Source organism: Podarcis vaucheri (assembly GCF_965113315.1).
Source record: "Podarcis vaucheri genome assembly, chromosome: Z".
NCBI lineage: Eukaryota > Metazoa > Chordata > Lepidosauria > Squamata > Lacertidae > Podarcis > Podarcis vaucheri.
This window is the reverse complement of record NC_138758.1, coordinates 9,085,267-9,106,022: the sequence shown is the minus strand read 5'-3', so window position 1 is coordinate 9,106,022 and position 20,756 is coordinate 9,085,267. Positions and strand designations below refer to the sequence as shown.

General features: G+C 45.7%; 1 protein-coding gene and 1 long non-coding RNA gene across 6 annotated transcripts in view; one reads left to right on the top strand and one right to left on the bottom strand.

The window, feature by feature from the left end:
* Nucleotides 1–20,756, bottom strand: part of LOC309523465 — a 313,851-nt gene that overhangs the window by 173,559 nt on the left and 119,536 nt on the right. The gene's annotated exons all lie outside the window — the stretch shown is intronic.
* On the top strand, nucleotides 3,828–8,803 carry LOC309523462 (uncharacterized protein). Of its 5 annotated transcripts, XR_014215354.1 has the most exons (11): nucleotides 5,997–6,077; nucleotides 6,191–6,222; nucleotides 6,369–6,485; nucleotides 6,633–6,712; nucleotides 6,838–6,940; nucleotides 7,038–7,121; nucleotides 7,356–7,460; nucleotides 7,739–7,790; nucleotides 7,881–7,970; nucleotides 8,050–8,132; nucleotides 8,676–8,803. XR_014215354.1 is itself a non-coding variant. In XM_082207336.1 (9 exons), the coding sequence occupies exons 5-9, from the start codon at nucleotides 7,080–7,082 to the stop codon at nucleotides 8,682–8,684; spliced, it is 291 nt and encodes a 96-aa protein (XP_082063462.1). In that variant the 5' UTR covers nucleotides 3,828–4,142; nucleotides 6,388–6,485; nucleotides 6,633–6,712; nucleotides 6,838–6,940; nucleotides 7,038–7,079; the 3' UTR covers nucleotides 8,685–8,803. The 5 variants fall into 5 exon arrangements, 2 of the variants coding, with proteins under 2 accessions (XP_082063462.1, XP_082063461.1); XR_014215355.1 differs by having other exon boundaries at nucleotides 6,191–6,485; XM_082207336.1 differs by lacking the exons at nucleotides 5,997–6,077; nucleotides 6,191–6,222; nucleotides 7,881–7,970 and adding an exon at nucleotides 3,828–4,142 and having other exon boundaries at nucleotides 6,388–6,485.

Sequence of the window (20,756 nt, the reverse complement as noted above, 5' to 3'; positions counted from 1 at the left end):
TTTTAAAATAATTTTTGCTTTAGATTTTTATAATCATATATGGTATTTCTCCAATAGCAAACTACCTAGAATTGGAAATAATATTTAGTACACTAACCTTTGTTTAACTCTTTATAAATGTCAGCTTGCTGAGTTATTTTGTACCATTGTGATTCAATTTGCCAGCAGGCAGACCCAGCAATACAGAGTTTTGCTGCTTAGCAAGAGATTTGGGGAAGTTGCTACCGTTCTTCGCTGTGATAAGATTACACACTGAGTACTCGCTTCCTGTTTACTGTGCAAGCAAGTCAGCCAGGCCATAGCATGAGAACCTGCCAGCCATCTCATCCTAGGTCACCTCCTACGCAGCATCAGGTAGGTGAAGTCACTAACATCCATGAAAAAATATACCTAAGGCGAATTCTGGGACTCCAGAATCCACAGATACCTGCAGAGTCTCTAGCTCAGGTGTGGGGAACCTCTGGCCCTCCAGATGTTGCTGAACTCCTGCTTGCTGGAGTTGACGGGAGTTGCAGTCTAGCAAGATCTGGGGTGGCTAAAGGTTCCCCACACCTCACCAGAGGAAAAGGATTCTGCATATGCTCAGGAGCACATTTGCCCTGTGGTCTTTGAAATGCTACATCCCCCTTGGAGATCAAGGATTTCTGTGCCTGCTCCAGGACACTCAGCGAAGGTGCCAGAATTTTGGTCAGCCCAAAGGTAGCTGCTGCACTCTTTAGACACAACGTCTGCTGAAATTGCTGATAAATTTGCACTGGCTTCTTCGCCCTTTGAGACTATCTGAGGTGGGGACTGGAACAGGCCTGCCTCTTTGAGGACTTGTTAATTGATTTTAGCACTCCTTTGGAAAGGAGCAGGTATGTGCTCTTTGCGACTGGGCATATTTCTAACTGTGCATTCTGCAGAAAAACCACAGACTGTGAAGCATTCATGTGCCCCATGTGCCCATGGCTCTGGAATTCATGTGTTCCCATGCCAGAGAGGTTTTATGAGCGAATTTGATGGTTCCTTTCCCCACTTAGGCCGGACAGGTCCACAACGAGCCTGCCTTTAATGTTATGGCCCACCATTAATCTTGCATGCACCACGAAATGTGCCCCCCACATGGAAAGAGCAGGCTGCATTTACCCTTTTCTCTCCCGATTTGAGTTCCACCTGAAAATTATGTGGCAGAAGTTACAAATGCTTGCAAATCCATGCCCTCTTAAATCACAGAGTGCAGAAGGGTAGAGATATTATTAAGCCCCCTGCAGCAAACTTAGAAGAAGAGAGCCACCAAGCACCTTAGAAACAAATGGATTTGTCGTGGCAGAGCCAGTCGTAGGGCTAGAGAGTTTGGGATTAGAGCATTCTGCAGGCGGAATAGCAGGTGCCTCTGAGTTCTGACAGAGGAGCATCACCACTCAGGAAGGGCCAGATGGGGCCAGGTCCTGGTGGGGGGGTTGCCACGGTGACAAGAACCCGCCCTCCTTTGTGACATCTCTTGCTTCTCATTTAAAAGCCACTGACTTGCAAGCAGCCATTGTAGGTTAGTGAGGAGAGCTTAGAGGAGAGAGGTGGTGGTGGCAGTTGGTGTGGCAGTTGGTGTGGCAGTTGGTGGAGAGTAAGAGGAGGAGTAGTGATTTGCTCTTTTTTCGTTTTCTTATTTTGATTTCATTTATTAGTTTTATTTGATTTATTTGATTTGATTTATTTTGATTTTCTTTTCTTTTTTTCTTTTTTTATTGATTTTACAAAATTTTTATAAACAATACAAACAAATAAAAAAGACAAAACAAACGTATAATTTCATCTCCTTTTTTCATAAACCTCACTTCTCTGACTCCCCCAAATCTCCCCTTTCTACATCCCAATTTCCAAAATTATTTCAGCAAGTCCTAAACTTAATTTTGTCAAATTTGTTCCTTATTTGTTCTTTTCTTTTACTTAATCTTTTGTCGCTGTAATCTCCTTTTCTTACTAAGAACCTCAACATTTTAACATTCATTAATTTTGTAATATTTCTTAAGATACGTTTTAAATTTCTTCCAATCTTCATCCGCCGTCTCCTTCCCCTGTTCACGAATTCTGTCAGTCATTTCAGCCAGTGTCATATAGTCTATCACCTTCATCTGCCATTCTTCCAGAGTGGGTAAATCTTGAGTCTTCCAATGCTTTGCGATAAGGATCCTTGCTGCTGTAGTAGCGTAAAAAAAAAAATTCCTATCTTTCTTCGACACCAATTGGTTAGCAATGCCCAAGAGAAAGGCCTCTGGTTTCTTAGAGAAAGTACATTTTAGTACCTTTTTCATTTCATTATATATCATTTCCCAGAAAGCCTTAATCTTCGGGCACGTCCACCAAAGGTGGTAGAAAGTACCTTCAGTTTCTTTACACTTCCAACACTTATTGTCAGGCAAATGATAGATTTTTGCAAGCTTGACTGGGGTCATGTACCACCTATAGATCATTTTCATAATATTTTCCTTTAAGGCATTACATGCCGTAAATTTTATACCGGTGTTCCACAACCATTCCCAGTCAGCAAACATAATGTCATGACCAATGTCCTGTGCCCACTTAATCATAGCTGATTTAACTGTCTTGTGTATTCCACTTCAGCAACAAGTTATACATTCTTGACAAATTCTTAACATTGGGTTCTAGCAATTCTGTTTCTAGTTTAGATTTTTCCACCTGGAAGCCAATTTTCCTGTCTTGTTTATATACCTCCATTATTTGAAAATAATGGAGCCAATCTCGTACTTTTGTTTTTAATTTTTCATGACTCTGTAATTTCAGTTTATCTCCATCCTGTTCCAAAATTTCCCAATACTTTGGCCATTTGGCCTCCATATTGAGTTTTTTCACCGCTTTAGCCTCCAAGGGTGACAACCATCTAGGGGTTTTGTTTTCCAGCAAATCCTTATATCTAGTCCAAACATTATATAATGCTTTTCTAACAATATGATTTTTAAAGGCCCTATGCACTTTAACTTTGTCATACCACAAATATGCATGCCATCCAAATGCATTATTAAAACCTTCTAAATCCAAGATATCTGTATTCTCGAGGAGCATCCACTCTTTCATCCAGCAGAACGCTGCTGCTTCGTAGTACAGTTTTAAGTCTGGCAGGGCAAATCCCCCTCTTTCCTTTGCATCCGTTAATATATTAAATTTTATTCTGGGCTTTTTGCCCTGCCAGACAAATTTCGAAATATCTTTCTGCCACCTCTTGAAACAGTCCATCTTGTCAAGAATTTGCAATGTTTGAAATAGAAATAACATTCTAGGCAATACATTCATTTTTATAGCTGCAATTCGGCCCAACATTGAAAGCTTCAAATTTGACCATGTTTCCAAATCCTTTTTGACTTCTGACCAACATTTCTCGTAATTATCTTTAAATAAATTCGAATTCTTAGATGTCATATGAACCCCTAAATATTTCACCTTCTTAACCACCGTCAAACCTGTTTCAATCTGAAACTTCTCCTTTTCCATGACTGATACTTTTCCACGATTCTTTCCACGATTCTGGTGCCCTTTTCCCCTCCAAAATCTCATTGCAGACTTCCTTTAACGGTTGCACTATCCACTCCTTCAAAGCTTTGTAGTATCTGGAAGTCAGCCCATCTTATTTTGATTTTCTTTTATTCTTTTATTTTAACACTTTTATTTATTTTATTTTATTTTTTGTTCTTTGTTTTACTTTTTTTTATGCACACCTGTGCGTATTCTGTATATATTTTCATTTTTTAGATAGAGGAATAGTTAGGGTTAAGTGTAGGGTTAGGGTGGGAGTTAGGTATAGACAGGGCATGGGTTGGGGTTGGGGTCAGATTTAGGCTAGGGTGGGCATTTTAGATAGTTACTTTAGATAGGAGGGTGGGATCTTTTCGTTGTCAACATGGGCAGACTTTAAGTAGCATCCCTTTCTCTTCATCTCCGGGGAGTGTGTGTGTCACAAACTGGGAGGTTTTTCTGGCGGACACCTGAGTCTCAGGTTTGTCCCTGTGCCTCCCTTGACCTCCACACACCCATTAAGTAAAACAAAGAAAAATATATACATGGTCCTGTTTCCCAGCCAAGTTGAGTACCCCTTATTGTCCTGGCCAAGTCCCCAATCCATGTAGGTTGGATCCACTCTTGTCCCTGAGGTGGCTACCTGTCTGGCACTCAGAGACCAGGAGAGCAGTGATGATCACCCTGGCAGAAGGGTTGCTGTGTACGTGGTCTCACGCTTCAGGGATGATGGCTGCCCCTAGCCATGTCCCAAGTGCCTTCTCTGGTAGCCATCTTTCTTCTGAGCAGAACAGCCTTGGAACGGTGTCAATCTGATGTTGGATTGCTTTTATATGAATATTTGAAGGTTTTCCCGCTGCAAGAGTAGGCGAGTGCTGCGACCAGATAGCTGCTGCTGCTGCTTCTTCTTCTTCTTCTTCTTCTTCTTCTTCTTCTTCTTCTTCTTCTTCTTCTTCTATCACTCATAGCCGAGTAAGATTAACTTCCATGAGCAGTGGGTTTTAACTGTGAGTCCATAAGTGATTGTGGAGGCCAATTCTGGATCCACATGTCCTTCCACAGTAGGAAGATAGTTTTCTGGGCGGGAGTTGATCACAGTGAGGGTTTGCCAAGCGTGCCTTCCTCTTAGCTCGTTTCTCCCTTGCATCCTGAGTTCACGTGTCTTCAAAACCCATTACACCTTTGGTAAAGGCTGTTCTCCTATTGGAGCGCTCGCAGGCCAGTGTTTCCCAGCCATTGGACATGACCAGTCCAACGAAGTTGGTGCTGAAGAATCATTGGTTCAACACTGGTGATCTTTGCTTCTTCCAGGACACTGGTATTAGTTCGCCTGCCTTCCCAAGTGGTGTGTCACATTTTTCGGAGACACCATTAATGGAATCTTTCAAGGAGTTGGAGATGGCATTTATAAGTGATCCATGTTTCACAAGCATGCAGCTGGGTTGGTAGTGCAAGAGCCTAGACTGAAACTTAAAAGACTAGTTTCAATGGACCAAGAATGGTTTTCATGGCTGGTTCTGACTTTTCCCTTTTCCCAGTGGGAATTCCTACTTGTAGAGCAGAGGCCACGGCTGGTTGGCATCTGCAGTGCCCGTGTGCTTTGTTCTGTTGTTGTTGTTGCTGTTGTTGTTGTTTAGTCGTTTAGTCGTGTCCGACTCTTTGTGACCCCATGGACCAGAGCTCACCAGGCACTCCTGTCTTCCACTGCTTCCCACAGTTTGGTCCAACTCATGTTGGTAGCAACAAGAACACTGTCCTACCATTTGGTCTTCTGTCATCCCCTTCTCCTTGTGCCCTCAGTGCTTTGTTCTAGAGGGTGCTGTTTCGTGGCGCTCAGTGGTTGCTATTGGACAGCTCTTTGGATAGTCTGAGCGGATTGGTTGAGTGCCTTGCGAGCGAAAGGCTCAGCCTTCATTAGGGCAAATGTTCTACCCTTATTTGTGGGAGCCTTTGGAATAGAAAAAGGAAAGGACTGTGTCAGGATGTGTTTTGTGCGGACATTTGCAGAAATGAAGGTGTTGATTTGGGGTACAGTCGGAGGGGGGTATGGTGCCTGCTGGAGGGGAAAACCCCCCGCCACCCTTTCCAAAAAATCCGGTAACAATGTTAAGAATGACCCAAATTTCATTTGCTTCATGAAACTTATATACTGCTTGACTGCATGAATGAGTGGGCCAGGCTCTCTGGGTCCTGGCATGGCCGTAGCTCTTGAACCCAGAGCACTTGGGACCTCCTTTCTTTCTCTGCCAGCCCTTCATGCTCTAGGCTGCCTCTTTCAGGCTCTGATGATGCCCCTCTGAACTGCAGAGAGATGGAAGGAATTGGTCATGATGGGCCGGCAAGGATCGATTAGGCTCCACATATGTATTTCTGTTCTGCCAATTCGGCAGTGGTTCACTGTTTTCTCCAGATGCCCCTCCTCACACACCAACACCCCCCAAGAATTGGGGCTGCCAGCATCTGAGTCACTCTTTCCGCTCATCTCTTCTAGGATCAGGTGCTTAATGCGCCTGTTCAGGCGCTGCCACAGGGTGGCCCCCAGCCAGACACAGAGCAGCCCGTGGCGCCAGGTAAGCCAGTGGCCCTCCTTTTTTGGACAGAGGAGGGCAGGGATGGGCATGGGGGCAATTAGTCCAAGGATGCAAAAGAGGACTCACCTCTTCCCATGTCCTTCTGTTTGCAGTTCTGCTGCGGTTCCGCATCCCAGCCCCAGGGGTGAGTATTGGAGAAAACAAGAGCAGGGACTGGATCCCTCAGACCTGCCCCCCGCTGCCCGGGCTCTTTGCCCCCCACTCTGCACTCTCAGATGCGGAGAAGCCCTCCCCTCATGAGGAATTGACAGCCTGACTTTTGCATTTCAGCTGCTGGAGGATGAACAAGTCTACCTCCTGGGGGTCATCAAGAGCTTCCAGGCAGCTGAGGTCAGGGGGCTCCGATCCCTGAAGTGCTCCAAGCAGGAGACAGCCGAAGCCATTCTGGTGAGTGATGGGGGTCTGGGGGTCTGGGGTTGTGCATCTGCAGAGAGGAGGACTCTGCCGTCTTAGGGCATGGGGTTGCCATTCCCCTGCAAAGCCAAGCCTGGTGTTTGGGGTGGGAGCTGATTTTCCTCCTCTGTTCTCTTCCAGGACATCCTGGGGCCCTTGGAGCACTTCAGGGATCGCCCCCTGACCCCGGCCCTTGCCTTGGAGGCCCTCCTCCAGCTAAGGTGAATGGGGTCTTTGGCATGGATGGGGTTGTGGGTGGGGAGGGGGGCAGAACTCGGGTGAAAGAGCAGGCGGGAGGGAGACAGGGGCAAGGGAGATTCTAACCCTCTCCGTTTCATCTCTGCAGCACGATGAGGCCCAAATTCAGCTGCGATATGATCAGCACGATCCTGCACAGAACGTAGGAGGCCGTGCTGAATGGGGCCACTGAGGAAGAGGAGAAGAGAGAAGTTTGTACTTTGTTTTGACTTCCCTTCAAGGCTTTCTTCATCACACACTTGCAGAATCCAACCCAGCATTCAAACTCTCTTCTCTCTTTTCCCGCAGGAACTGAAGAGACACTTCCGGCTCCTGCTGGGCAGTCTCCTTATGGAATCCCCCAACCCTGGCACCCTCCTCCGCCTTCTCAGTGTAAGTGCCCCTATGGCATCAGGGGTGGTTTTAGGGTTGTTCCCTCCCCCGTCCCTTGCTCAATGGACTGCCCTATTTCTGGGGCACAGAGCCTGTTTGGCCCCTAATTTGGTCCAAGACCAAAGCTGGCAAACCCTCATGGTCCAGAAGTGCCAGGGACTCTGTGGTGGGGGCAGTGGGGGCCGCTTTGTCCCAGACTGGCCCCTGACTCTGAGACGCTCTTTCCTCCTGCAGGACCTCCGAGGATACGCCCTGGGGGAAAGTGGGGAGGCTCAAGAACTAGCAGCCAGCAGCATTTCCTTGCTGCTGGCCGTTGCCTGGAAATACCCCAACCTCAGAGTAAGTACCTTGCCTTCTGCTATTCATTTCTTTGGTTACTTCCATCCCCCCACCATCACATCCCCAAGTGATCTTTACTGCAGATGATGCGGGGTGTGTCCCTGGGGGCCAGGATGAGGCCAGAGGCTTTTCCTGCCCCCTTTCCTGCTGCTGCCCTTCCACCTCTGCCCAGGGAGGTCCTCTGGAACAAGGGATTGGGCCCAAGACAGAGGGAGACCCGTCCTTCCTGACTTGGCGCTGCTTCTCCGATCTGACCCCGATTTTTCTGTCCTCTGCAGATGACCGTAGTTCGGCCGGACCTGGCTTGCTTCCGCCTGAAGCCAAAAGAAGGTAAGCCCCACACCTTGGAGACAGCGCCCTTTGACTAAAGGCCTGTGGGAAAATCTCATTTTCTTCTCATTCTCATTCTCTTCTATCCAGATGACATCATGATTGAAGATATATAGGTAGTGCAGACCCCGGGCTCCACTGGGCATCAGAAAGAGACCAACATCCAAATGCACTTGGCAGGTAAGACTCCCTCAAAAGTCCATCTGTAGTGAGAGAAGCAGGCACTCCTGGCGTCCTGCTTACCTTTTTTCTCTTGCAGGTGACAGAACGATGCCGGCAAGACCTCCTTCTCCATCTTTTCATGGTGGCAGAAGGGAAGCAGTGGCTGTGGGACCAGATCAGGTAGGAGGAAGCTGCCTTGTGGGGACAGAGGCTAAGGGGTGGAACGGTGTCATGGACTGGTTGGGCACAGAGGAATGGTGGGAGGAAGCATCTGGAGAACCAGCAAGGGAAGATGTCTCAGAGCCCAGGGAGTGGAGGGGGACAAGGAGGAGCAGTCAGAGGGAGAAGAGGCCGGGGAACCAGGGGAGGGGAGCCAATGGGTCTCAAACTCTCGGTGAGTGAGGGACTTTCCCCTGTGTCAGAAGACAGGCTCCGGCAGATGGAGCCCTACACAGATGCAGAGTGGAGTCCCTAAGATGGTTGGGTGGCATTTTGTAGGCCTCCTTCTGGCAACTCCTGCAGCCAAGCTGGTGCCTTGTGCCTTGCTCTTCTTTCCTTTGGACCACCTCAGGGAGGCTGGGGGGGGGGGAATCTGGGCACAGGGTTGACACCTTTGTTTTGCAAAAGACAGGGCAGGGCAGGGGACAGAGAGAGAGATCCGAAAGTTGTTAACTATTTTGCCTCAAAAGATCTCACGGAATCTTGGGTTTTTCAATTCCTTAGGATATATGATCTACTCCCTGTATAACTCCACGTGTCAAGAAGAAAAAGAACTGGAAGAGAATGGAATAAAAATGAATATTTTTTAATGGATTTTGAATGAATGCACAATAAATTGTTACTGTTTTGAATTTCATTGTTCTTGTTGTCCTCCATTGATCTGGACACTTTTGTTGTTGCAGCCTAAAATAGCATTAGCATTTTTTGCTGCTGTATCACTCTCAGGTTGACTCATGTTAAGCTTGTGGTCCACTAAGATCCCTAGATCCTTTTCCCTACCAGTAAACCAGGTGTCCCTCATCTTATATTGGAGCAGCTGGTTCTTCCTGCCAAAGTCCAGAACCTTAGATTGGCTAGAGGTCCTCTTTGCTCACCTTCAGGATGTGACCGCGTCGCAGTCAGTGCTGTGGTAGCTCCGTGTGGCATTAACACAGTTCAGTGCAATTGCATGGTGACAATCCAGTCCAGCTGGTGCCAGTGACCTGAGATCTAAGATGTCTCCAGGACACTGAGTGTTTTGCCTTGGTAGAGCATACCATGTTCGTGACACAGAGGCTGTGGTATGAGCACAGTTCGGGTAAGCTTTGTCTGTTCTTGTTCAGGCTCCCGATACCAAGGGGGGCCTCTGCGGTTATCCCAGCTGTGTTGAACTCTTCCAGCAGGAATAGTAATAGTAATAATAATTTTATTATTATACCCCGCCCATCTGGTTGGGTTTCCCCAGCCACTCTGGGCAGCTCCCAGCAGAACACTAAAAACAGAATAAAACTTCAAACAGGGCTGCCTTCAGATGTCTTCTAAAAGTGAGAGTTGTTTATTTCTTTGACATCTGCTGGGAGGGCGTTCCACAGGGCAGGCCAACTACCGCGAAGGTGTTTGCAGGCTCCTGACATCCTGGTCAAGTTCCACATTTGTAAGCAGTTGATCTTTTAGTGTGGTAACCTTCACATTTTGGAGCTCCCTACCTACTGACATCAGGGAACTGCTTTCCCTGTACAGTACTCTTCTTGGTGCCAAGCCTATTCAGGCATGTAGAATTTCATTCTGGTTTTTAGCTTGATGTTGATTTTTTTTTAATGTTTTAAACAGTTGGGAATTTTTAATGTCTTTTTTTTTTGGCTGATAATCTCATTGTTTGTTCTTTGAGGTTTTATTACAGGAGGTACAATATAGTAATCTTATGAATTACATAAACGAGCTCTCATTGGGCCCCTGTCAGCCTAACAACAGCCTGATCCCCTCACCCCCGTTGCAGAATCTGGAACACTGATTACACGACCCTTTTGCAGAGAAAATAAGTGATCGGTGGGATGATCCCCGCCCCACTCACCCACACTCAGCTGTTGCTGCGCACTGCAACTAAATTTTGCGAAACAAAATAAAACCCAACCCTAAACTTTACACGCATTTATTTGTCTTCAAAGAAGAGCGGGTGGCGCTTGAAAATAAAGACCGGAGCAACAGGGGTGAAGAGCCTGGGAGGTACAAGATCCAGCAGGAGCCGCCGCCTCCTCTTGGAAGGACACCGGGCACGCTTGCGTGCAGACATTGACCTCTGCTCGAATACAGCCGAGGAGGCAAAGAGAGAGAGCGCTTAATCACACCGCCCAAGGAGGTTTAGGGTGTATTCCCGCGCCCTGGCAGTCGAAGTGTTACACGGCAGAAGAGTCCTGAGTCCATTCCGAAACAGAGACTGGGCAGAACGCATGCGCGCCCAGGGGACCCAGCTGCGACTCCTGGTACTGTGTGCAACTTTTCTCCTGTGTCTTCTCTTTTAGTCGCATGCCGGTTGTGATGTCTAGAGGGGCAGAGCGCTGGAGCGATCCTTCTCTCTCGTTCCTCTCACTGCCTCGTGGTGAGGAGGAGGAGGAGGAAAAAGAAGATGCAGACTTTTGTCTCCCCAGTGGCCAAGGCGATCTTCGTGGCTGTCTTCCTCTTTGCGATCTTACTCATTCTCTGTGTGATCCTCTGGTACATTTGCAGGGACCCAGACCACGGCGTCGTCTGAATCGGTGAGGGACAGAGGAGCGCCTCGCTTTCCTGCAAGGTAATGACGGGCTGCGCGTCTCCTCCACAAGGGTAGAAGGGCAATTGGCAAGGTGACAAGCAGTGGCATAGGAGCCAACTCCTAGGGGCCGAGGGGTCTTCAGGCCCCCTCCGTAAAATATTTGACACCCCCCCCCGTTGATGCTGTGCGTGCACCGTGTCATGTGATCGATTATGTTGGACGGGGCTTACCCCCCCCCCCAGCAGGGGGCAACAAGCTTAAATCTTGGACTCCCACAAAAAGTTTTGCATGGATCTATTAGCATAGGAGCCAACTCCTAGGGGCTGAGGTCCCTTCTCCCCCCCCCAATAAAATATTTGAGCCCCCCACCCCCAAGTTGATGGGTATTGCCATTCAAATGGTGTGTGCGTGCTGTGGCTTGTGGTCGATTATGCAGAGTGAGTCCATCTGGTGCAGCACTGTGTTCACTGAAAGGCAATTTCTCTCCAGGGTTTCAGAAATGAAGTCTACTGGGGACTGAACTTGGGACCTTCTGCATGCAAACATATTATTGCCCTCCCTAATATGTTTGCCATTTTTAATTGAGCCACCTTCTTTACTAAAGTAACTTTCAGTCCAAACCTCGCTGAAGCTTAAGGGGTAGCATAGCAACATGTGCAGTCTTCTTCTTAGAAAGCCTGCTTTATCACATCGGATGCATTGCCTATGGGAAATGAATGCCACAATGAATTCCTTAGGCTTTAAAGTGCCACTGATTTTCTTTTCTTTTCTTTGCTTCCGGAAGACAAACAACATAATCATTCTTTTTATTCATCTGTGATATCTCTCAGGGAGTGTCTGCATGGGGTTAGGAGTGGTGGTGGCCTCAGAGGACTTGATCCCTCCAGCTCACCTTTGCAAAAAAGCTCACAGACCCTCTTTCAGACTGCATTGCTTCTGTGTCAAGTGGAACATGCAAACAAAAAGTTGCAGTGTAGTGTTCTGCTGTTCCAGTAAGGCAGCACCATGTCTTTCTTCAGAATATTCCAGACCACGTCTGCTCCCCACCCCAACATAATTATGTGGATCACTGGTCTGATTCAACCACATACTAGCAAATTCAAATTGCACAATTGTAGTTGATTGGGATGTCTTATAACAAGCCCACTTCCTCGAAAGATTGGATTTCCCCCGCTTTTCTTTTTGTGATGGGAAAATGCACTGGAAAGTGTGGGGTAACACTTGCTTAGATGCAAAATTATCTAAGCTCCCAAGCAAATCATAATCATTAAGTAGCCAATGCTACCTAATCTCGCTGCAAACAAAGCAAGATGAATGCCCAATAAACTGGTTGTCTGGAAGGAACATCAGTCCTCATTGGACTGTTTTTTTTTTGGGATGTTCCTTTCTCAGGTTTCATTTTTCCTAAGTCTTTGGACTTCCTTTCCCTTTTCCCAGTGCGGTTGATTCATCTTCTTTGTGCATGGATGGTACTGTTTAGGCTGTGCACTTGCACTGGCCCCTGAACATTTGAATTAGATGGAGTGATGGTTATGTGGCCACACAATCCATCCATTCAGGGACAGGAGCAAAACAGTTGCTCAGAACCATGTTCCACATCTTCCCATGCTACTGCTTTTGCCCAAAGCCTCTACGTCTTTGTTTCCAAACACTCTATTTTCCAGGATGCCTCTCCAAATTAACTTGTCTGCTATGAATTCCAGAGGCTTCCAGATCACTGAAAAGCTGTGTGTTGTCATTTTATTGTTTATACAAAAAGCAAATAAAGTAATGTTCAAACAAACTAACTAACAGAAATAGGATAAAAGGGAAAGTTAAAGGAAGGAAGGAGGACAATGGGAGATTTTGAAACACAAGCACACTGGATTGTTTACTATGAGGCATAAATCTCAAGAAAAACTGTTTGTTTGGGCCTGCTACCCATGCTCATGTAGCTCGCCAACCCTACCAAACCACTTAAACAACCACCCCTCTCTTTACACCTCACTCAACCGCCCCATTCCTTATAGCTCCTCTGTGTCCCTCCATCACTGCTTTATTCAAACCTCTGCTGTTGTTTAAAACTGCAATTCTAAACAAAACCCCTTTCTTTTCTTTCGCTCCCCTCCCCTTGCCCTGACTTCTTGCAAATCTAGGATTGTGCTGCAACGCTACAGATTTTTTAATGGGCGCTACCGCTTTGCGATGACAGCCTGACATTTGTGTGTATATAGGAATATTTATATACTGCTTATAAGCTGAAATGTGTTCTGAGTGGTTTATCTTCTTTCAGTTCTCATTCATATATTGCCAGTTCAGATATAGGAGATTAAAAACCCATTATTATATGGAAGGTGAAGACTTCTATCAAGTGGAATGGGTTTAATAACATTCAAGTCTTAATTTGAGCTGAGTTTTACCAGAGCTGGAAATCCTTCCTCTCGGTCTCTCAAGCCTGGTTGTAGTGCCATAATTCTGCTCCTGGATATGACAGTAACAATGGGAAAAAGACTTCTTCTTTTTTTAGTGTTTCAGGTCTTTCTTCAGCAAACCTTGGGCATTCTCCCAACCAAGCTGATCCTTTCCTCTTTTTTCTAAGTGGTGCTATTTTGGCTACAATCCTTTTGGCACTCATTACCTTAGTTCACTATTAGAGGGAGTGATAAAGCTTAGTATCCATTCACAGAAGCAGTTACTGGCAATAACAAAATATCTTCCTTTACTGTGCCAACTTTAACTCTTGTAGAAGAAGAGAAAAGTGCACCATGGTCTTAGCTGAATGATTAAGGTTGTAGACCAATAAACCATGGTATTGCTTTAGGGCCCAGTCAAGACCCATCTCCACTAGAAGTGCTAACCAAGGGTTCATCCAGACTTCTTTTGGGCAGCATTTCTAGGCACAGGTCTGGACTTTGAAGCTCTGTGTCTGAGCACTTTTTATTCGCCCCAGCTCTTTCTCCAGGAAAACCTACATTTCATCGCTGAATTGGAGCGAACAGCAACTGGGTTTTCCATGCATAGCCATTTGCTCTGATTGAGTGGTAAAACACTGTTTTTCCTGGGAAAAGCACCAGGACATTAAAACAACAACAACATGCCATACCCTCCAACATTTCCCTTATGAAAATAGGGACATCCCATTTCATAATGATAATTTTACTATTTATACCCCACACATCAGACTGGGTTGTCCCAGTCCCAACACATATAAGAGCATAATAAAACATTAAACATTTTTAAAAAACTTCCCTATACAGGATTGCCTTCAGACAGCTCAGGGTCAGATAACTCCATACCCTCCAACATTTCGCCAATGAAACCAGGGAGATCCTAAGGAAAAGTGGGACATTCTGGGATCAAATCAGAAACTGGGATGGCTTCTCCAAATCAGGGATGTCCCTGGAAAATAGGGACACTCGGAGGGTCTGACATGCTTGGACATGGAACTTTAAAGTGCGGACCAGTGCCTGGGAAACGTGGTGCTATAGGAATTCTGAATGAGCCCTTAATGTAGCAAATCTGGGAAGACGGTGCTATAATCAATTGCTCTTTGTGAATGATCACTGCGTTCTTGTGCATATTGAACCGTTGCAAATGTTTTCATTAACTATAAAAGGTAAAGGGACCCCTGACCATTAGGTCCAGTCATGACCGACTCTGGGGTTGCGGCGCTCATCTCACTTTATTGGCTGAGGGAGCCAGCATACAGTTTCCGGGTCATGTGGCCAGCATGACCAAGCCACTTCTGGAGAACCAGAGCAGCGCACGGAAACACCTTTTACCTTCCCGCGGCAGCGATACCTATTTATCTACTTGCACTTTGACGTGCTTTCAAACTGCTAGGTTGGCAAGAGCAGGGACCGAGCAACGGGAGCTCACCCCGTCGCGGGGAATCGAACTGCCAACCTTCTGATTGGCAAGTCCTAGGCTCTGTGGTTTAACCCACAGCGCCACCCACGTCCTTTTCATTTACTATACTTGGCTTCTATTGTTTGCAACATTTTTCTCTATAACCATTTATTTTATGCTTTTGATCCTTATCCTGCCTCCTGCATGACTTCAGATTCAAGCACAGTCCCGACAATCCCCCTTAATGGAGCTAAAATCCCAGCAGGAAACACACCTCTACCCAGCGGAGGCTGGTGTGTTAGGGCAAATGGGGCATTGCCCCACCAACCTCATTCTGCCCTTAGCCAGCCCCCCCCCCCGGCCGGCCGGCCTTACTTGCATCCAGACCAGGGGGTGACCTTAGCTGTCAGGTTCTTCCTCCTTATTCTCAGTGCTGCCCTCGCAGAACTCAGGATGGGGATAAAAGGAGAATTAGCCTGCGCTTCCTGTTGTTGGTTCTGGCTCAACTTCCTGTTTGGGTTCCCTGTCTTAGGCGCCACCAGCCCCAATAGGTTCCAATCACCACTGCTCAGTTCCTTTGAAATCATTGCATGACCATTGTTCATTCTGTTCAATATAGGAGGTTTTTTGTTTGTCATCTGCTAAGCATTTCTTCATTTCTTTTTCCCCCAAAAGGGCATCTTTTGGCTTTTAAAAATGGAGTTTATCATCTGTCAAGCATCACTAATGCTCTGCCATTTCCTAGGATTTGCATGCATTAGATTTAACATTAATTATGCAAATCTGTTCCCTCCCATACTCTGGTTCTCAGATTATATGTCTGTATGCATTAACACCAAATAAAAAGTTAGGGAAGAAGAAGAAAACTTATTCGTTTGTTTTTTACACACCCCCCCCAACTGCATCTCTCAAAGAGCTTCAGGGAGGCTCTCTCCTTTATTCTTTCTTGTTTTTAGGTTGCTGCTGCAAGGCATATATTTGTGTTCGTTTTTGCTTTTCTGATTGTGTATTTGACAGCACAATCCTATCCATATGTTCATGGAAGTAGTCAGTAGGGCTCGTTCCCTGGTACATGTTTAGGATTGCTGCCTCAACCTTAGTTGAAATCTGCTTTAAAAAAGAAAAGAAAAAAGAACAAGGCGATATTTAAAGAGAGAGCCAGTGCCGTGTAGTGTAGTGGTTAAAGTGTTGGACTTGGACCTGAGGGTAAAGGTAAAGGTACCCCTGACCATTAGGTCCAGTCTCGCTTTATTGGCCGAGGGAGACGGTGTGCAGCTTCCGGGTCATGTGGCCAGCATGACTAAGCCGCTTCTGGCGAACCAGAGCAGTGCACAGAAACGCTGTTTATGTTCCCGCTGGAACGGTACCTATTTATCTACTTGCACTTTTATGTGCTTTCGAACTGCTGGGTTGGCAGGAGCAGGGACCAAGCAACAAGAACTCACCCCGTCGTGGGGATTCGAACCACCAACCTTCTGATTGGCAAATCCTAGGCTCTGTGGTTTAACCCACAGTGCCACCCACATCCCTTGGACCTGAGGGACCAGGGTTCAAATCCCCACTCAACCATGAAGCTCACTGGATGGCCTCAGAGTTGTTGTGGGGAATAAACGACGATGAGGAGGAGAATTATGTATGCCACCTTGAGCGAGCTTCCTGGAGGAAGGGTGGGATATAAATACAAAAAATTAAATCTAACAATAACCTTGAATGGTAGGCTAGGTTGAGGAATAGGGACTGGCTCAAAATTCCCCACTGAAGCTTTCAACTGAGTGGTGACTTGGGCCCAGACCTGAGTTCAGTGCTATATCATACTATTTCAATGAAACAGAGCCCGTTAAGCTATGAAAGTGAAGAGTAAACCGAGTGGTTTAAAAACAAGAAAAGTCCTGTTGCAGCTTAAAAGGTCTTGCCAAATATTCTCTCAGGTCATGGAACCACAGAGGAAGCCTCCTGCAAGCTTACTCCATTTATAGAATCATAGAATTGTAGAATTGGAAGGGAACCGAAGTGTCATCTAGTTCTGCAATGCAAGAATCTCAACTAAAGCATACCTGACAGGTGGCCACCCACCTCTGCTAAAAAAATATCTCCAAAGAAGCAGAGTCCGCCACCTCTCCTTGGAGTCCGTTCCACTGTCAAACAGCTCTTATATACCCTCCAACATTTCTCCAATGAAAATAAGGACATCCTATTCCATAATAATAATTCTATTATTTATACTCTGCCCATCGGACAGGGTTGCCCCAGCCACTCTGAGTGGCTTCCAACACATATAAAAACATAATAAACCATTAAACTTTTTTTAAAAAAATCTCTTTACAGCGTTGCCTTCAGATGGCCTGGGGGTTAGAAAACTCCATACCCTCCAAATTTCTCTGATGAAAATAGGGACATCCTAAGGAAAAACAGGACCTTCCAGGATCAAATCAGAAACTGGGACAGCTTCTGTAAATCTGGAACTGTCCCTGGAAAATAGAGTCACTTGGAGGGCCTGCTACTGCCAGAAAGTTATCCTGATGTTTAGCCAGAATCTTCTTTCTTGTAACTTGAATCCTTTGGTTTTAGTCCTATCCTCTGCAGTTGGAACCTAGTAATTTTGGACCATGAATCCCATCAGCACTGGCTAGCATGGCTAATGGCTGAGGCCAATGGGAGTTGTAGTCCAAAACAGCACCCAGATTTGGAAAGGCTGATTATATCATATGTTTGAAGGTGGCCCAAGTCTATAGTACTTGTGGTGGTTTTGCTACAACATACTTACAGGGTTAATGCTTCTGAAATTTCATTGACTTTTCAGATTCATTGATGTCAATGATTCAGGAAAGCTAATGAGGTCAGCCATAAACGTCTTCTTACAAACAATGATGTTAAATTCCTTTCTGTCCATTCAGCTTTGTTTGCAAAGATGTAAGAAGTGACCCAGCCCTGCCTGTTAATTTGGAAATAGCTGAATTATGAGTTATACCCATAGCATCAGAATTTACAATTGTTTACTGTAAGATCATTCACTGACAGTCCAATCCTATCTATGCTGTTTACTCAGAAGCAAATCCTATTATGTTCTATGAGACTTACTCCCAAGAAAGGGGAGTAAACCCTGCACAACTCCAGAATAGTGTCCCCAGGACAGATGGATGGTGCCTTGTGTGCCTCCTTCCGGCAACTCCTGCAGCCAAGCTGGTGCCAAACATCTGCTTTCCTTTGGACCACATCAGTGAGACCGAGAGGAGGGTCTTGTCAGGGCAGCCCAGAACCTCCGCACACACTGCCCAGGCTTGCACCCCTGAGAGGAGGCACAATCCATTGTTTTTCGAGACAGACGGATACCAACAAAAAATGTGACATGTAAGATGGAGCAAGCTTGATTTCTCCTGTTCTGGGAAGTTAAACCCAAACCAATGGCTTCAAGTTACAAGATTGGAGATTTTGACTGAACATCAGAAAGAGCCTTCTGACAGTAAGAACTGTTTGACAGTGGAACAGAAGGTGGTGGACTCTCCTTTCTTAGAGGTTTTAAAGGAGAGGTTGGATGGCAACTTGTCACGACTGCTTTAGGGCTACTCTACAATTCTGTGATTCTATGAAATAAACACTTATCTCACCAAGAAAGGCTGGCTTTTTTGTTTAGAAATTGATCGTTTAGAAATTGCTAAATGTTGGTTGATTCTATAGGACAATAGCCCTCTTCTGTTTGTGATATGCAGGATTGTGATATTCATGGAATGTGTGATATTCATGGAAAGTCCTAGAAGGCAGAATGTACATGAAACATAATGTTATAAGATTGGGGTTTTAAGCTGGGTGCCAGACCCCTCTAAGACTTCTCATTATTGGAATGGCCAGGCTAACCCCCTGATGAGGTGATAAACTGGGTGATGAGCCATTATGGGGGGATTAAGGAGCGTGGTGCAAAATGGCAAATGGGTGGGTGGGGGGGGGGCTCCCTCAACAGATAAAGCCTGAATTTAGAGAATAGAATTTGGAGCACTGATGTGATCCAGAAGGAAAGCAGCAAGCTGGTGAGAGAGTCAGAGAGCAATGTTTGAATCCAAGCCTAGGGCTATGGGAGAAACAAGACCCTTTTGAGGTGTTGATGCTGTGGACCCCTCCATTGTAGCCACAGTCTCTGGTCCTCATTCCAAAAGAAACCAAACCTCAGGTAAGTGCCTGGAACCCCTGGGATCTAGCAAGGCTCGGAGACTGGGGATGGTGTGCAACAATAGGAACACAGGAAGCTGCCTTAAAATGAGTCATACCTTTGGTCCATTTAGTTATACTGACTGCAAGTGGCTTTTCAGGGTTTCAAAGAGGGATCTCTTCCAGCCCTACCTGGAGGTGCCGGGGGTCAAATTTGGGACCTTTTGCACACAGAACAGGTGCCCTACCACTGAGCTAAAGCCCCTTCCTTAAGGGGTACAGCCTTGTTGTTAACCTCGACAAAACCCCATCAGCCAATGTGTCCTTTGCTGGATACAGCATTGGCAAAACTTGTGCCCATTCTTTTTAATGGCCCCACTCCCATGTTACGTCTTTATTGTTTTATTTATTACAATTACATCCTGCTTTTGCTTCTATGGAACCCAGGGTGGTGTCCATTTATTCATGACTTCCTTGTGCTGCTGCCGATGACTCAAAGATGCATAATAGGACGGTGTTGGTAATAACAATGGTGCGTGCAAAACATAAGAATTAATTGGCTTCTGTAGATGATGAATGAAATAATTCTGGCAAGGAAAGGCCTAATAAGCAATTATGAAAAGAAGCTATGTTTTTCCCTCCTGTTCTGTTTGCATTATCTTACTGGGATTCTGACTGCATTATGTATCACAGCAGCGTTTAGGTGTTTTTAAATACACAGAAGTTCCTGTTTAGATGATATATTTATGCTGGCTGTATTCACGGAAACAGGAGGAAGAGGAGGAGGGTGAGGCAAGATTGCACCTGTTGGCCAAAACTCCCCTGTGCATGTTCCCAACAACTTCTGAACGCAGTGATGCGGCTAGGGTTGGACATCAGCGTAGAAGTGCAGGGTCCTGCAGTTCAGGAACACCACCCCCAAGTGACCACCCAGGGAGTGGCAGGTGATGGGGCATGAAGATGCTGCTGCAAACATGCCAGGGCCCCACAAGACGGGTGCCGGGGGTCAGAGCTGCCTCCTCCTTGCTTGCATGCCACAGAAACAGAGCCATGAGCCAAACACAGGCAGAAGAAAAATGCTGGAATGTGTCTGCAGTTTCTGCCTCCATCTGCCTCTGTGTGCTTTTTTCCAGTTCTTCAAGTGTTTTGATGTTTCAGATCTTTTAAATAGTTAATTGTCGGTCCATGTTGTGTTTTAATGTATTTTACAGGTTTTTTTTTTTACTTTTGTTGTAAACCGCTTTGAGATAATAAGTGGCCTATAACTTGATTAAATAAAACAATAAGTAACAGCACCATCAACTAGTACCCTGGAGCATGATGCTTCTGATTCCGGAGGTAACGTTTTGACACTTTTTATTTAATATTTGTAAAAATATGCGGAATGTGATGAATAAATAACCACATTATTTGTTTTGTTCTTAAATTCATCTTCTGTTTTTTTCTCTGTGTGTGCGCTGCTTTTAACTGTTCCTATTATATTTTGTCCACTGCCTTGGGACATATGTGGAAGGCAATTGATAACAATAGCAATTCAAAATTCAAAAACTTTTCACAAGTAGCACTGTGTGGCTAAGTCAGGGAAGTTATAATGTCTGATTTTTGTGTGTGTGTGTTTCTTATATTCTATTGGAACCTGCCCAGAGTGGCTGGGGCAAGCCAGTGAGATGGGTGGGGTACAAATTATTATTATTATTATTATTATTATTATTATTATTATTATTATTATTATTATTAATTGCAGCAGTTGTGCAATCCTGGCAGGGGCGGAGTGCTGCCCCATGGGATTCCGCTGCCTCAGGTGGCTGCTTCAGTCTGTCTGATGGGTGGGCCGGCCCTAGGCCAAGTCCAGCTGACATTTTCCACAATGACCCAGGGTCATGCTCTGTAAGGGGAATTGTGGGTGATGATTATGGCAGTTCTAACCAGGGAACTGATGATTGCATGCCACCCCCCAACCTTTCTCCAATGAAAATAGGGACACCCTATTCAATTATTATTATTATTATTATTATTATTATTATTATTATTATTATTATTATTTATACCCCGTCCATCTAACCGGGTTGTCCCACCCACTCTGGGCAGTTTCCAACATGTATAAAAAC

What these genes read in the sequence shown, in the direction of transcription:
- LOC309523462 (XM_082207335.1), top strand. Translation starts at nt 7,260, where the DNA reads ATGGTCCAGAAGTGCCAGGGACTCTGTGGTGGGGGCAGTGGGGGCCGC. An exon ending in GGAAATACCCCAACCTCAGA is followed by an intron (nt 7,461 to 7,738) that starts GTAAGTACCTTG and finishes TGTCCTCTGCAG; the next exon opens with ATGACCGTAGTTCGGCCGGA. An exon ending in CCGCCTGAAGCCAAAAGAAG is followed by an intron (nt 7,791 to 8,049) that starts GTAAGCCCCACA and finishes TTTCTCTTGCAG; the next exon opens with GTGACAGAACGATGCCGGCA.